The 17,435-nt window shown below is 41.0% G+C and overlaps 1 protein-coding gene across 3 annotated transcripts in view; it reads right to left on the reverse strand.

Moving 5' to 3' along the window:
• Positions 1–1,017: 1,017 nt before the first annotated feature.
• LOC111148497 (G-patch domain containing 2 like) overlaps positions 1,018–17,435 on the reverse strand; it is a 52,575-nt gene continuing 36,157 nt past the window's right edge. For all 3 annotated transcript variants that reach the window (XM_022505093.1, XM_022505095.1, XM_022505094.1), the window contains exons 9-10: positions 7,387–7,481; positions 1,018–1,375 (exon numbers count right to left, since the gene is read on the reverse strand). In XM_022505093.1, the coding sequence (XP_022360801.1) occupies positions 1,215–1,375; positions 7,387–7,481 (256 nt within the window). In that variant the 3' untranslated portion in view covers positions 1,018–1,214. The remainder of the gene's footprint in view (positions 1,376–7,386; positions 7,482–17,435) is intronic.

Raw genomic sequence — 17,435 nt, forward strand, 5'->3', positions numbered from 1 at the left:
AGGGGCAGGACGTTGCCCCTGGGTAACGTTGCCAGAGAAGTGGGCATTGAGAGAACAGTTTCTCTGTATTTCAGAGCGAATGTACTCAATTCATACAAAAAAGAACCCTTCCGTCAACCAGGCCCCCAAATGACACTCACGATAATACTTCAGAAAGGGCGGCTTTTCTCCAGCAGCTCAGGCAGCCACTAATTCCTCATTTTGACAAAGTAGCATCCAACTTCAGGCACGGCCGTATATATAACTCCACACGCAGCTGAGCCGTCATACACACACCAAGTATAAAGGCGTGTCAAAAAGACATTTTTCTCCCCAAAGTATGGCCCTGAGAAGCCATTATTATAATAGAGTGTGGATTTCTGCTGCAGGTTATTGACCTATAAGCTAACAATAAAAGTCCCATTTCGTACATAAAAGCTTACACTATGACATGAAGTATTAAGACACGATCCACGGACTATTTTAAGTTTGCAGAACAACTCAACCACTTCTTCATTACAGCATGAATGTACACATCCTCCTGTGGGAGAACACCAACTCTGGAGACGCGGCAAAGTACAGTCCAGCCGCCGAAGATCCCATGAGGCCGTCTAGGAAAATGGAAGAAGTTCCCACTGTCCGTGCTGCTGGAGTCTCCTCTGAGGCTCCCGAAGGAGAAAGTGGTGAATTTGGCTTATGGCACTCTCAGTGAATCAAGACCAGGCTCAAAGGCAAACTCTATCTCCTGTAAACACAATGTCACACACAGGTCTCAACTCAGTGTTTACATCTGTCCAGAACTGGCTGCAAATTTGGGACTTCCTCAAATGATATTAAAAGCTCTACATAAAAAGTATGCAAAAGCAGTTACTAGTTTTTCAGGAAAAGAGACATACCTGCTAAAAGCAACAGCTCTGCACACAGGGCTGTAGGAAGCTGCTGGGACTACAACAGCAATGTAACAAACACAACATAGGATGACCTTTTTTTTTTTTTTTTTTTAAAAAATTGCTGCTGCAATAATTTAATTAAAAAAAAAAAAAAACAAACAGAAAACCAAAAAACAGATTTCCACATGATTTCATAAGAGAAAGAGTCCACTGCTTGGTGTGAAAGAAGGGTCATCCTGGCGGTGGAAGGACTGGGAATGTCAATTACGATATGCGAGACTGATACCAAGTTTAGGATGCGTTTCACAGCATCCAGTGGGCTCCTGGTGGGCGGGATCCTGCTCTCTAGCTGTATCCGGAGCTCTTTTCTGGTGGCATTTTAAAAAACGTAGCTGGAGCGGAGTCAGTGGCTCTCTCTGCGGCAGAGGTCCTGACCAACCACTCGGGGTTTGGAGATTTCGGGACCTGTGATGCTGGCGTGCTTGGTTCCGCTACATCCACGTGAACTGGTAAGGTGGTTACAATGAAAGGAAGGAAGAAAAGATCAAGGGGAGACAAATTAGAATCAGAGACACTGCAATGCACAAATCTCGGAATGTTTTTATTTTTTAACCTATGAATCCAAGTGGCTACACAGGTTTTTTTTTTCCCTTTCCAAAAATACATACATACATACATAAATAAATAAAGGCAAATTTCAGAGAGAGAGTAAATATTTCTCTACCTGAGAAAACGGGCTGAACAGAACAAATAAATAAATTCAGTCATACAAATTCTTAAGACAGTCATGATCACTTATCGAGCACTCACGAGCCGTGCACTGTGCTATGTAAGTACTGTCCAACCAGAATCTGATTTCCTAATGCAAACCCTTCCAAGTAGGATTGTCATCTCCATTTTCTCGATCAAAAACTGAGGCAGAGAGACAGCAGATACACTGCTCGGGGACACAAAAGAGCTAGTTAAGTAGCAAGATTTAAACTCAGATACTGGACGTCAAGCCCTTAGGCTCCTTCTGTTACATCCCATGCCTCCAGTAACACAGCATTTCCAATAAATAGCGTTATCATAAGAAAATCACACAATCAGGCCCAGTGTTTTTCAACAAGGACACCAAAGACATTCTGGACATGATCATCACTGCTTGTGCAGGGCTGTGCTGTGTATTTTAGGACACTTACCATTCTGGACCCCACCCACTGAATGCCAAAAGGACTCCTCAGTCATTGTGATGACCAAACACTGTCCTCACATTTCCAAACGCCCCCTGAGCTGAGTGGTACAAACCACCATCACGCCCACTGCTTGAGAGTGAATGAATATACACTAAAATACAGCAAAATCTAGAAAATTTTCATTTTTACCTTGTCACTCAATTAATTTCACTCCTAGAAATGTAACTAGAACAGTAATTTTCAAGTTGTAGGCCATGACCAGTCCTTTTCTTCTTAATGGAAAGGAATAGGATAGGTCAGAGCGAACCCTTATTTCATATTTACACATACACTCACATACATATTCAAACAGGAATTTCTCACTGTGAGTTACTGCAAAAAACAATCCACAGGCTATTACTCTGTGGCACATATATGAGAGGCTCTTGAGGGCAACAGCTTTCAAACATTTTGGAACCTCAACCATGGCAGCAAGAAATACATTTGACACCACAGCCCAAATCTCTGTCTCTCCCTCTCACACAAACACACACACGTGGGCACGCACTCGCTCACTCACATTTGGCTGAAAATAAATTTCACAAAACTGTATTTACCGTTACTATATGGTATTCAACCGCAGTGGGGGAAACCCCTTATCCTAGGGAAACTGGGGTTTTTTGCTCTATATTTTTTTACTATATTTTTTTAACTATAATATTATTTTACTACAGTAAAATACACGTAACACAAAATTCACCAATTTAATCATTTTTACAGGTACAGTTCCGTGGCATTTACGTATATTCGCACTGCTGTACAAGCATCACCACTATCCACATCCAGAACTTCCTGACTGGCCCAAAGGGAAGACTGTACCTGTTAAACAGTAACTGCTACTCTCCTCCTTCCCCTTTCTGTCTGCACGTATTTGACCATTCGAGGTACCTCACACAACTGGGATCACACAGGATTTATCCTTCTGTGCCTGGCTCATTGCCTTTAGTATTATGTCTTCACCTGTGCTGTAGCATGTCAGAGTCTCCTTCCTTTCCAAGGCCAAATAATACTCCCCTGTATGTATAAACCACATTTTATTTATTGATTTATCCAGCAATGGACACATGGGTGGTTTCCACGTTTCAGTTCCTGTGAATAATGCTGCTATGAACATAGATGTACGAATTATTTGTTTGAATCCACGCTTTCAATCCCTTTGGGTAAATACTTAGAAGCAGAACTGCTGCAGCATATGGTAGTCCCGGGCTTACAACTGTGATGAGCCACGACCCTGGGCCCCACGGCGGCTGAACTATTTTACATTCCCACCGGCAACGCCCAAGGGTTCTGATTTCTCTCCATCTTTCCTAACATTTCTGTGTTTTCTGGTCCTTAACAGAGCCATCCTAAGGAGTGTGAAACAGCCCAGAAACACTTTCGCACACGTTCTCCCAGAGAACACTGCAGTATTTTTCACAGTGGCATAAAATGGGATATAATCCAAATGTCCATCAGGAATGTTTAATTATAGTGTACTCAGCACAGTCATACAATGGAACACAGTATGTATATGGCAGTAAAAAAAAAAAAAAAAGATTTTAGCAGGACAAATCATGAATGAATCTCAAAACATAACTCGGTAAAACTTATAACTTATAAAATAAGACATTCCATTTACACAAGCCTCCAAAGAATGCTAACTAGACAATATATTGCTTAGAGAGCTATAGCTTAAAGCTAAAAAAATAAAAAATAAATTAAAAAAAAAAGTTAAAGCTAGCTGAAAAAAATCCCCAAAGAATGAAAAATGATTAACAAAAAAGCCTATTCACATAACAAAAAAACCATATGAGGATAATGGTTACCTATGAGGACAGTGGGAAAATTGTAAAGGTGATGTTCATGTTCTTTTTTTTTTTTTTTTTAAAGATTTTATTTATTTGACAGAGAGAAATCACAAGTAGGCAGAGAGAGAAAAAGGAGGAAGCAGGCTCCCTAAGGAGCAGAGAGCCCGATGTGGGGCTCGATCCCAGGACCCTGAGATCATGACCTGAGCCGAAGGCAGAGGCTTTAACCCACTGAGCCACCCAGGCGCCCCAAGGTGATGTTCATGTTCTTGAAGTGGATGGTAGGTACAAAGATATTTGCTATTATTGTTTTTCTTGACACCTTATCTATTTTCCATAAATAGTCTTTTATAGCCCTTCAATATTTACTATAAAGCATTTTTAACTTTAAAAACCATTTGAACTTTAAAATAAAAATAAAAAGAGGCAATAATAATCTGTCCTATGACACCTGAGATAAGGGTGAACCTACAATGGAACTACTGAATCCAATCACAGGGTTTTAGAATAACTTTTAGAATAACTGTTTCAACTTTAAGATTCTATTCACTTATTCATATAAGAAACGCCAAGTGAGGTCCTTCTCCGTGCTGAGTATTATTTTAGATGCTCAGGTTTCAGAAGTGAGCAAAACAGATAAAAATTCCTGCTCTTGCAAATGCACCTCTAGCATCACTGGCCTGGTATTTGGAATCTGATGTAACTAGTTAACAGATTAACTGCGGAGTACCCTTCCAACAGATGCCCGAAGGACACATAACCTACCCCGGAGACAGGAAGGTCAGAAGAGGCTTTGGGGATGGCCAAAAGAGGGCTCTGAATACAATGTCTTATCCTCCCCCGATTCTCCTTTACCTAAACCCACATGTTTAATTTTTGAAAGAATGGGATTTGTACACCAAAGGCTCCATTCTTGTCATTCATCTCACGGACATGAAATCGGTTTTCATCTGAGTTCCTTGTGCTTCTTATAGCCACTTCATCTCATGTCTTAGAGAAAATAACCCATTTTTTTCTTTTCCAAGTACATTCTTTAAGAGCATAGAGGACCATCCCACTTCAGCGTGAGTTACAGACTTGCCCTGTTCTGGTGTTACTGAAACAGAAGCAGGTTTACACGGTTACTCGCTAAAATCCAAGGGTGGCTCTGTGTACCAGATACCTGTGTAGGTTATAAAGTCATAAAGGGAAGGGCGTGGAGATAAAAAGGAAAAAAAGATGCTGCCCTTTCAAGAAGGACCTACTTGACCACGCTAATGAAAAGCTCTGTTTCCCTGGCCTTTCCTGAGTGTTAATATAAAAAGACAAGGAAGACAAGCTACTCCTTTCTGCTCTTCACCTCTCCAGCCTTATTAGTACCTTTAAATTCAGTCAATCTCAACTCAAAACTTTCCACCAGTGGGGGAGGGGAAAAGGGAAAAGATTTGTGGCTGCATGTTTAAGAAAGAAGCTGAATTCATCACAGTGACAGGGGAGAGTGTTGGCAGAGATCTGAGCTATTTATTCTTTTAGGAAAATCCTATAAAGAATGACACAAGGAAGCCTCTATCTGCAGTCTTGTTCATCACACTGGTGAAGAGTCCGATAACAGATGTATGCAGTAGCGTGATTTAGTGCCAGGAGCTGGCCCCTGATGTGTATTAATACAGCGGCAAAGCGGAACGCACCTCTCTTCATCACTCATTTCTATAAAAGAGGTGGAATCCGAGATGGCCCGATGTTAGGCAGAGCAAGCCCATTTGTTCTACTGACTGATGGCGCGGGCTTGGGCTATGTCCTTCACCTCCACGGGGCACTCAGGTTGTGGATAGAAAAAAAAAGAAAATGTTAAGTGAAGCAGACCTTAGTCAACAAGTGAGAGGAGGAGTTGGGCTCAGGAGGAGAAATGTTTAATGCCCAAACCTTGTTTAATCCCTCCCAGTAACATTTCCTGATTTGGGTATGGAACAAGGTTTTTAAACTCTACTTACAGCTCTCGTCTTATGAACAACTAAAAGCTAAAAATAGAAGCTAGATATTGAGGGGGGGAAGAAAAGAACAAAAGACAGAAGAAGGGAGACTGTTGTAATGCTTCCAATACCGTAGACTGGATTTTGATGCAGTCAGTTCAGAACCAATGCTATCTTACACAACACAGAACACCTAAAGTGTGGAAGAGGGCGGCTCTCGAAGTCATAGGAAAACTGATTTGAACTTGGCTTGCAACTTATCATCCATGTGACTTTGGAGAAGTGATTTAACCTCTGCAAGCTTCAATTTTCTCTTGTGTAAATTAGGAATAAAAACAGCATCTACCCTTTAAGTTGTTGCAAAGATTAAGTGAAATAATACAGGCAAAGTAATCAGCTCAGGCCATGGCCATGTAGAAATCACTGGAAAAAATTCACTGTAAATATCAGGTGTATGATTAAGATTGTCCAGTAAGAACCATTACCAAGCAGCAACCCTAAAGAGAAGCTGAAAGAGGTCAATTTTAAAGTATGCTAACACCTACTGAGTTAAGGGAGAGAGAAAGAATTCCCTATCTCTCTGAGGTCTATTCTTCACTCATCAATCAACTGTTCTGATCTATATAATATATAGTATTTTCTAAAGAAAATACAATATCTATGATATATTCAATTTCCTCAGAGTGAATCCACTATCATCAAGAAAATAACTGGGTATTTCTGATAGGTCCTACAAAGAGATATGCTCTTTTTGGCCGGAGAAATTCCTCAACGGCACTGAAGTAACACAAAAATTTCCTCGTTACTGATTATGTTTAACTATCTTCTTCTAACTCCAAAGAAAAATACTGATAAACATCCAATATGCTTTCTGATATAATGACTACCCCCCATTTTTTAAGGATAATATATGTAAAGAGCATAAATCATAAACATACAGCTCAATGAATTTTTACATATGATATACCCATGTAATTCTTATGCAGTTGATGACATACAGCATTTCTCAGAAGACTTCTAATTACGTCCTCTCCTAGTCACTACCCCTCACCAAAGATAACAGCTATTTTGGTTTCCAAACAACTGGTTTTGGCCAGGAAACTAAAAGGTTTTAACTTGAAAAACAGTTTTTAATTAGAAAGTTCATGACTGGTAAAGTATTAGCCCTCTACTACACATAAAAACAGTGCGAATGTACTGTATCGTGTGCCAAGTAAAAAAGTAAATAAATCCATGTTTGGCTACTGACTATACCATCACCTTAACTGGATTTTCAGTAACACAGACCTAATTTCCTATCTGTGCTATAACAAAAGCACAAATGACTGCGAATTGTGGATTGTGGAACACCGGGATTCAGACTCAAAAAGCCACATGACACAGTGAAAAAACACAGACTTCAGGGTTAGAGAGAACTAGGTTGGGATTCTTAAAATGTGTGTGACCTTGGGCAAATTACTCAAAATGACCTACCTTATCATAAAGGTTAGATGAAAAAGTATATAAAACATAATTTAGTGCCTGACACACAGTAGGTGCTCAATAAATGAAAATTACATACAGTTACCTGCATTTGGGCTGGACAGAGATGCTGTGGCCACAGGTTTCCGTTTCCTCTTGATGTCACGTGAACATGGGGGTCCCAAATGTATGTTTGCCTGTCTACAGATGTGAGAAAAAAAAAAAGTTTTCACTTTGTAATTCTTATTGTAAGACATTATGTTCAGCCCAAATAAAATCCTTGACCCATTATAGACAGACACTAATAAGACAGGCACCATTCTTTGTCATCAAGTGTCAAGCACAAGATTATTCAGAATTAATCATAACTCATTCTTCATGCACAATATAGACCCATTCTAAACTTTTTACCTAATTTCAGAATAGCAGACACTCAAGATTAATTTCAATAAATGTGTTTCATTACATGCTGATTTTTGTACAATTATTTTTCATAAAAACTATAACTGCAATTGTTCTAAATTCACTAATGAAATACCTACTCCCAAGTGGTAATATATTGAAAAGTTTAATGCTGCATGAACACAGAAATTTGCATAGAATTTTAATAGGAATTTTAACCCTTCTGTTGCTACAATCTGGATTTTTAATAGTGTTTGTATCACAAGTTAAGTAAGTGTGATTTCTGTGATTTTTAAAAAAATTACTTGCTAATAATATATTCCCTCATCTGAATATTCAGCTTATATTAAAAACAAAACAGTGGGTATTCCAAAGCTGGAAAAAAGCAAAAGACTGAAAGACAATGAACCTCATACTGAAACAGCTGGTCACTACGTTAGTTGCCCACTTCCTCCTTCCTCAAACTAGACAGATCCTACCGCTGATTAAGGACCACGCTGATTATCACCTTTACACAAAGCTTTCCTTGGACATTCAAGGCCTTACTGACCATGAATCATTATTTAACAGGTAAACATATATCTTGTTTCCCTAATGAGGCTTAATCTCCTTGAGAACAGGGACCATGTTTATACTTCTTTGGTAATTTTCCAATGATCCACCAACCTCAGTACAAGGCACTCAGCTGACGGCCATTAAGTATCTGTTGACAAGAACTGATAGAGATGAGTAAAAGCTTTAAAAACCAAGTAGTCAACTGTACACTTAAAGTGGTTAAAATGGCAAATTCTGTATCCTGTATATTTTACCACAGTTTTTTAAAAAATAGCCAGAGTCTGTAACATATAAAAAGGAATCTAGTAAAATTATACCAGATGAACTCCAAATTGGTAGTCTTAGCTTGGGGAGTAAGTCTCATGACTAAATGATCGTAAAACTAGAACCTCAGTCAAATCTAAGGGCACCCAGCTAACAAAGCACCAAGACAACTACTGAATGGACAAATTTTCCTATTAAGAGGGCCCCCAATCTGGCAACTTCCATAGTTTAAAAGCATGCATGTATATAGTTCTTTTCTCTACATGCGAAAGCTTAAGAATCAATTCACTTCATAAATGAGAAAAGAATTTAACTGCAATCGTGATTTTTGGAATGCAAAGAGCACTACAATAGGCAGAGATTTACAGTATAAAGCCTGTGTTTTGGAAAATTCCATCCAAGTCACCGCGTATTGTCACCGCGTATTGATACGTCTCTCCTGTATATGGAAAAAGAGTTAACTTTTGAGTATCCCATGAATAGTTAATTCTGAACACCCAAAGTGAAATGTAAATTTAAATGTGTAAATTAGGGGAAAACAGTTCATTTTTCATAACTTAGCAATGTCCTGGGACTAAATCAACATGTTGATTTAATAGTAAGAAACACAGATGACAGAATATCAAAGGTAGACAGGCCTTCAGTCTCAATTGGAAAGAAGGTAATTCCTTTGAAGCCAAAAACACAGACAGAAAAGAGAGTGACCCTACAGAATTTTGGTTTCTGTGAAAACAAGAGAAATATACAGAAATGTACAGAATAGGGCTTCCATCTTTTCCACGAACAAGGTACTTGAGTACACACAGATTCAAACTCAAAAACTGGTCACTTTAATCCAATCATGCTGCTCCTGAAGCACTTCAGAGAGAAACAAGTCAAATAAAGGGTAACAGTATATATTCATGCTTCTTTCTTCTTTACCTTAAGAATGACTCCCCAAAACTTTTTAGCTTAAACGTTAACATCCTTTCTTCAAACTAAACTCTGTTAATAGACGTCGAGATAGTGGTTACCCTTGAGCTGGGGGACAGAGAGGAGGAGGGACAGTGACTAAACAAAAAGCACCAGGAGCTTTTGCGGTTCTTTCTGATCATGTTCTGTTTCTGGATCTGGATGAGGGTTACCTGAATGTGACTTCATTATCCTTCATTAAAAAGTTTAATTAAGGGGCACCTGGGTGACTCAGTCCATTAAGTGTCGGCCTTCAGCTCAGGTCATGATCCTGGGATTCCGGGATCCTGGGATCAAGCCCCAAATTGGGCTCCCTGCTCAGCGGGGAGTCTGCTTCTTCCTCTCCTTTCCCCCTCTTCCTTCCCGCCCACCACCCCCCAACGCTGTCTCCTTCTCTCTCAAATAAATAAAATCTTAAAAAAAAAAAAAGTTTAATTAAAAAAATGCAAAACATTCTTTTTTTCGTTTCCTCTATTTTCTTCATTGCTTCTTCAAGATCAATGTAAAACGCTGAATTTTATGAGACAGATGCAAAACGAAAAGTATAAGAAAAGTACTCAAAAGAGTTTTAAGATATTAACTCTCAGAGTATCCACTGCGAAATAAATACTGCCTTTTATTTACACACCATCCATCATTTTCACAGCTTTGCATGTTCGATAGATGTCAGTAAGACAATTAAGGGACCATATCATCCCTCCTTTATTGACCTAGTCAGTAACATTTATCTCACATTTTCAAGAAATGACACATTTGGGAATAAAAAGATGAAATCATTTATGTACGAAAATATTTACATTTTTAATCATTTTAAATGGAAATAGGGTGCTTTTTAAAATGCTTATTTGTTTTAGTAAAATGAAAGTAAGTATTACTTATACCTACCATGATGCATCTAGATTATTACACGGCCCTCACTACATCCGGCAGCATCCTTAGGGGGCTACTGTGGACACAAAGGCTCAGGTGGTCCTTCCCATGCCCCGCCCCTCTGGGCCCTGGTTCCCAGATCCCCACACTGCCCTGCTCCGTGATGGCAAGGGCTTCAGGGTTAATTGTCCCTACATTAAATGACCCCTAACCGCCAAGCCTCCAGACTGTTACTTGTTTCTGCGGTAAATGATCTACTTCTACTACCTCACTCCCACTCTTTTTTTTTTTAAAGATTAATTTATTTACTTACTTACTTGACAGAGGAGAGAGAGATCACAAGTAGCCAGAGCAGCAGGCAGAAAGAGAAATGATCTACCACCCCATTCCCACTCTTTTTTTTATTAAGATTTATTTATTTATTTGACACAGAGAGAGAGAGAGATCACAAGTAGGCAGGGCAGCAGCCGGGGTTGGGGGGCAGGCTCCCTGCTGAGCAGAAAGCCCAATGCGGGGCTCGATCCCAGGACCCTGAGATCATGACCTGAGCCTAAGGCAGAGGTTTCACCCACTGAGCCACCCAGGTGCCCCTATTCCCACTCTTAATTGTTAGCCTGAACATGCTAAAATCCTTCAAATTTTGTAAATTCCTCTGGTGATAACTTAGGAAAGAACTAAAGGCTTTCTAAGGAACCCAGTTAATAAAGCTTACGAAGTCAACCACCTTATTTTGCCGTAAAAGTACTTTTTGCCTGGACTATTTCCTTTCTACTCTGGGGTTTTTCTGCATCTTTCATTGTTCACTGCTTCTACTGAGGTGAGACAGTCCCTTCCCTAAAGGACCTTGTAGCCTAGTCCTATTTCCAGCCACACAGCTTTTCTAGTTAGAATCTGGATAACAGAGAAACTGAGGCAGGGATAAAGAGAAGCCACATTCATTCCTAGAATTCAGTTTAATGCTCCTTCCCTCTTAACACATTTCTCTTAGGACCATTTCCAGGTTGGAGAGCTATTTTGTAAGAAGTTAAATAACATCACACCTTAGGTCTGAGTACAGAAGAGATACTTGTCTCTCCCTACATCCCTTCCTAGCAAAGATCTGGGAAAGGAAGAAGAGAAACAGTCAAATTATTACAAAGAACAGCAAGACATTTTCCTTCTTTTTGGTTTTAAGTGAACACTAGAAATGGAAGACTTCACAGCTTGGGAAAAATCTATTTTTCCTTTTGAGGGCTTTGTCTGCCTTGGAAAAACCTTGGAGGACAGAGAGGGAAGAAAACCCAGAAGCATGGAGACTGAGAGCCTCAGGAAATCACAGAGGAAGCTGAGTGCTTAGTGCAAGAAGACTCGAAGGAGACAGGAAATGGAAGCTGCCGCCTGTATAGCACATTCCGAACATGAGGACACCCTGTTCGGGAGTGGAGAATAATGTGTGTGATGCTGGAAGGGCCCCCTGTGTTATTTTTGGGAACCTGAGCATAGGCGTATGCACCTGCTGCAGCTACAGCTTCCTAATCAGAGGCAGTTCCAGTTTTTGTGTGTCCCCAAATAATTCAGCATCAGTAACTCCAGACATAAAGACTGAAAGAAAGGGAAACAAAATAAAATATTGACCTCTCCCCACCCTCATTTTCACTCAGGTGTATTTGGCTCCCTTTCTTTAATTTGTGTTATTTTATTCATACAGTATGTCTGTCTACTCTCACAAGATAGAAACTGAAAAGGGTCAACACACAAGCAGCTCTCACAAAGGACAGGGAAAGTCAGAGCTTCCCCTTCTCGCCAATACATGGTAGGTAGAAAGGGTAGAAGACTTAACAAGATTTTTAAGAGCAGTATGTAGTCGTTCCTGCACTGCAAATCATGTACTGTGTGTGGAGGGAGGGGATCTTTCAACGATGCAGGAGCAAAAGGCTAAGTATCACTTAAGCTGAAATTTCCACCAAGTCAAAACTTCCTTCTCAATTGGAGTGGCAATGGTTATCAGAATCACGTAAGGAGACTTTTACGAAACAAGCATACCCCCTCCATGCTGGGGTGAGAGAAGAACCAATAATACGCTTACTCTGAAATTTCTCCTCAGGTAATTCCAATAAGCTTCTACCTGCTGTGAAAAGTACTGAGTTAAAGAATAAAAAAGAAAAAAGAAAGAAAGAAATGTCAAATTCTCAAAGCCAAACTAGTTAATAAAAAAGATCTAAAAATTTAACCTAAAAAACAACAGAATGATTAAATGAAAATGAACTGAAATAAAAACGCTGTTCCCTAGTATACAAACAATTACCCTAGAGAAAAGAAAAGGCTATCCTGGTTCTGTTTCATCTGATCTGGGCCTCGGAGTTCTTGGGGCACGCCTCCTTTCACAGCCCAAGTCCTTCCCCTAAATGCACCCCATTCAGCAGCACTGGCCAAAAGGAACTGATGATGGGGCGGGGGGGGGGGTCAGCATTAAAAGCAGAAAAATACATTCTTTAAAAATTCTTACTCCAGGAAAAGTAACTAAATTCATTTCACAGATGTGAAGGTGAATGCTGAAGATTAGCAATTAATTGAAAGAGTATTCTGTATATCTACACATAAACACAACATTTCTCTTTCACTTTTTAGTGGAGGTAACTGAGAGATCAGGTGCGTTGTTAAACGGCAGGGTTACTTAGGAAACTGGGCAGATCACTATGTCCCTGGGGCAGGAATGTACTTTTAGGGGGAAAAAAATTACTTTGAGAAATACATGCATGTTTAATAGAACCAATGTTGGGAAAAAAATAACTGAAGTGGCTGCTTTAGATTTAAGAACAAAGATGTTTAGAGTCACTCCTAAGGAGTGAAAACAGTCTTTACCTGCCAATGGCAAGCCAATTTAAGGAAGAGTTCACCTTCAAAAATTCACTCGTTTTAAAAACCCATTGAAAAGTTCACGTTTTTAATAAAGGAAATAAAAATAAAATGTATTGTGAGAATGTACTTATTTGCTGTATTTTTTTTCTTAAGCACATACAAACAAGTAGTATCAGAAAAAAAAATTATTGATATTTCTAAGGACCAAAGGTCATATATATCATATATTCCAATTATTCTCCTTAAGTACCAATCTATTCCCCTCAATTATTGTTAACACAAATTTATGGAGGCCTACCCTGTGTAAAGCGCTCCGATGATACGGACAGGGTACACACAAATGACCGGGCTGAGGGCCTGACCACCCGGAGCTCACAGCATAGTGAAAAGGCCGATGCGTAAAGAGTGAAAAGATACTAAGACACTGAGCTGTAATCAAAGAACAAAGTGCCAGGGTACAATGAAGGAAACGAGGATCAAGTCTAGGGAAGTAGAAAGGCCCCTTCCTCACATGTGATTTTATCTTCAGGGTTAATGGGCATTTATGAAACACCCAGTAGGGGAACTATTTTCTCAGATTTGCACCGAGGACAGGGGCCAGGCCTGACACTAGCAGCCGCTAGTGAGAGAAAGCACTTCATCATTAGAGGACACAGCCGAGGCTGATCTAACAGGAAGAGATCCCAGCAATTCCCGTAGCGTTTGCACTCAAACCTAACCCTCAGCAGTCCGTGCCAAACAGCTCACTAGCGCCTGGAACTTCTCGGCACTCTCCTTCCCTCAGCCAGGCTGAGGCCGGCAGATCACGGAGCAGCTCCATGCCACCCGCAGGAGCAGCAAAATTTTGCATCAACTGGAGAGTTGGGCCAATTACAGGAGCCAGGGAGGGAAAACGCTTTCATCACTCCACTTAGGCATAAGATGCCAGCCGGCCGAGTGGGGCTGTCAACTAGACTATCCGGTGAAGGACAAAAGATTCAAGAGCTGTGCACTCTCGGAGGGGAAGTTCCAGTAGGACTGAGCAGCTGCATGGACACGGTCCCGGCACAAACACCCTCACACACGGCCAGAACGAAGGCGCTACGGAGGTGAGCACGGCTGCGGTGCGTCACGGCAGCCCCAGCAGATATGAGACTAATAAAAGGTTCTTTCCCCTAAGCCCTGAGGTAAAACCCGAGGCTGTTTACTATGGCTCCAAAGGTCAAAATTAATAGCATGAACTGAGTCTTCTTCTCGCTCTTTGAAACTCCTTGTCAAGTGGCACAGCCAGCTGGGCACACAACTCTGATATGCAGATCGTAACGTTTGTGAACAGATAAAATGAATTCCAATGAGCATAGCCCATCATATTTCAACTCTCTGATGGGCAGGAAGGTCTCTCTTTTTTATCCACTGTCCAAATGCCTCCTCTTCTATAGTCCATTTGAGGCTATTTAAGCACCCCAAGTATCTGTACAACACCCCATTAGCAAATGACTCCGGAAGCCAACTCCAAGTTTATAAAACTGCCATTATCCTAAGGACAGGGTAGGGGTAGTGGCAATGTAACGTAAATAGTCGTATTAGCTACCAGTATGCTAAACAGTCAAATATGTGATTCCATTTCGATCTCCGCTAGCCCAATAAAAATAAGTATTTCCATTTTAAAGATAAGAAAATTGAGGTATAGGGGGGTTAAGGCACTTGCCCAAGTAACGCCAAGGTTCTTACCCAGGACTGCCTCACACTAATACCTGCTAACGTGAGATTAAAAACTTAAAGGAGGTCTAAGTGGAAGTGGTGATACATTACCAAACCACCCCCTGTGAAAGAAGAAAGGTCAGGGAAGTTGGGGAAAACTCAAAAATGCCACGAGACACTCAAAAACCACAAGTGGTGGGCACCTGGGTGGCTCAGTGGGTTAAAGCCTCTGCCTTCGGCTCAGGTCATGATCCCAGGGTCCTGGGATCGAGTCCCGCATCGGGCTCTCTGCTCAGCAGGGAGCCTGCTTCCTCCTCTCTCTGCCTGCCTCTCTGCCTGCTTGTGATCTCTGTCAAAAAAAAAAAAAAAAAAAAAAAAAAAAAAAAAAAAAAAAAACCACAAGTGGTGACTCGCACGTCATACAGAGAGCAGTAGCATTTGGTTAAGTTCTAGTTACGGTTTTCTACAGCAATCACGGTAAGAAAAGCTATCCTTCACAATCAATAAATCTTTCATTTTGGGAAAAGCTGCCTCCAGCACTAGCTCCTTATTACCATTCTAGAACTGTGTCCTTGACGGTAACACCACTGCCTCTACCTGAACACCGATCACACCATCTGCTGTTTGAGCAGCAGCAACTCCTAACACCAGTAACAGGTACTACTACTTTAATACAACATCCCAATACTAGCAACCAAAACAACCAAACCGAAACAGCTGGTTTACGAAGCTCATCCACACACCCCGCCAACTATCCAGACACCCACCCAGCAAACCCTCCCATCAGTGAATCACTGTGTGCCGGGCACTGTGCTAGACCCTGACATTCTCCGCTTCATTTCAGAAGTTGTCCAAAGTGAAGTCCAGCGTTTCACCTCCCATAAGGAATCACACACACCACCAAATCACAGAGCTCATGCTGATTACGAAATGGGATTTAAGAAAATTACAAAGCACCGGTCACAAAATCATATGCATTTAGGGCAACAGTTCATAACCTTGGCTGTGTATTAGAGTCACCTGGGAACTGAAAAATAATGCCAATGCCTCATCCCAGATCAATTAAATCAGAATCTTCGAGTGGGGCTGAGCATGGCTCTATTTTATAAAGCTTCTCAGGTGATTCGAAAGCGCAGTCAGAGTTGAAAAACACCAAATTCAAGTATTTCTAGAGTGGTAGTGCTGGAAACCTCACAACCCACACATCTATTAGGCAGTAAAAGATCACAAAGACTCCCTTGCCCATCCACTGCACCTGCCATCTGGGCTGTATTAAAATGATACATCAATATAGTGCTCTCTTAAAATCAGGGTCCCATCATTACCTTGTTTATAGCAATGAAATACTAACCAAGAGAGTACCTGAGGTCATGGGCGCTCCCCTGCCCCCTCCCTCCCACACCCCCTGCCGAGACCCAGAGCTGAATGGCTCCAGCAGTGAGAGGGTGGATGAGGGGTCCTGTCTCCTGCAGTTGAGTGTTTGAGTGAGTGGAACAGGCAATGTCCAGGCAGGAAGCAGCCTCAGCTCAGTAACCTGACAAGAGGAAACCTTCACAGTTCAGGCATGATTATCAAACTCTTTGTGCTCTTAAAGGAGAGTAATTATAGGCATGTGAAAAAAGGGAAGCACTCCCTGAGGAACTCTTCCTCACATGCTTCCCAAGAGGCACCAGGGCCATTAAAAATTCCATGATGAAGAGGAAAAACAGCCTGGGAACAGCCAGGAGGCAATACAGCAAATTAATACACCAGCCCTCCTCGGGGAAAGCTGTGATAAAACAGGAAACACTTTTCTCTTCGCAAAATAAAATTATACCACTAATGATAACATAGTCACCACACACACACACACACACACACACACACACACACATATCATTCTAATGATAGGTGTGAAATTCCCAAGGCTGCCCAGACGCTTTGAAAGAAATCTTTTCCTACTACAAATAAAATGGAACAAGAAAAAGATAAAATTTCCATTCGAAACAGTTTTTAATACAGTCATTCACCTGCCTCTTCCCTGCCACCATGGCTCTTTAACAGTCCTCGTTAGACACCAGGCTTTGTTAAATGGTGTCCACTCTGCAAAGTTCCAACCATCCAGCTCTGAAACCATCTTATCCTTCGGCCACACCAGAGCTAGATGGCTCCTTCTCAACTGCCCCTTTGCTGGGCAGGGACCACCACCCCCACTCCCCAACTTCAAAGGAATAAGAGGATGCCCGGAGGGCTCAAGGTTTCATCATCCACATTTTCTAAAAATTGCTTAGAGGTCACTTGTGCTGACCATTTCCCACAGAGCCACGGTTGCCAAACTTTATTGACTGTGCTCCCCCATGAGTAAAACATGTGCACAAACACCCTTTATGTAGGTAATACATACACATAAAACAAAAATACATACTACGGATGTCTCTATGTACAATTTAAAACAAAAACCCATTTTTTAAGGATCAGACAATAAATGGAAATTTTAAAAAATGTCTTCTCCTACCCTGAAAGAATGCAACCCACTTTGCATCCACTGCCCTGGGAATGATATCTAAAAGGACAAAGATGAGCTAGAATTGTCCACAATCTCTCACCTTGTTTGAG

Source organism: Enhydra lutris, unplaced genomic scaffold (genome assembly GCF_002288905.1).
Source record: "Enhydra lutris kenyoni isolate GAN:26980312 unplaced genomic scaffold, ASM228890v2 scaffoldscaffold20, whole genome shotgun sequence".
NCBI classification, from domain to species: domain Eukaryota; kingdom Metazoa; phylum Chordata; class Mammalia; order Carnivora; family Mustelidae; genus Enhydra; species Enhydra lutris.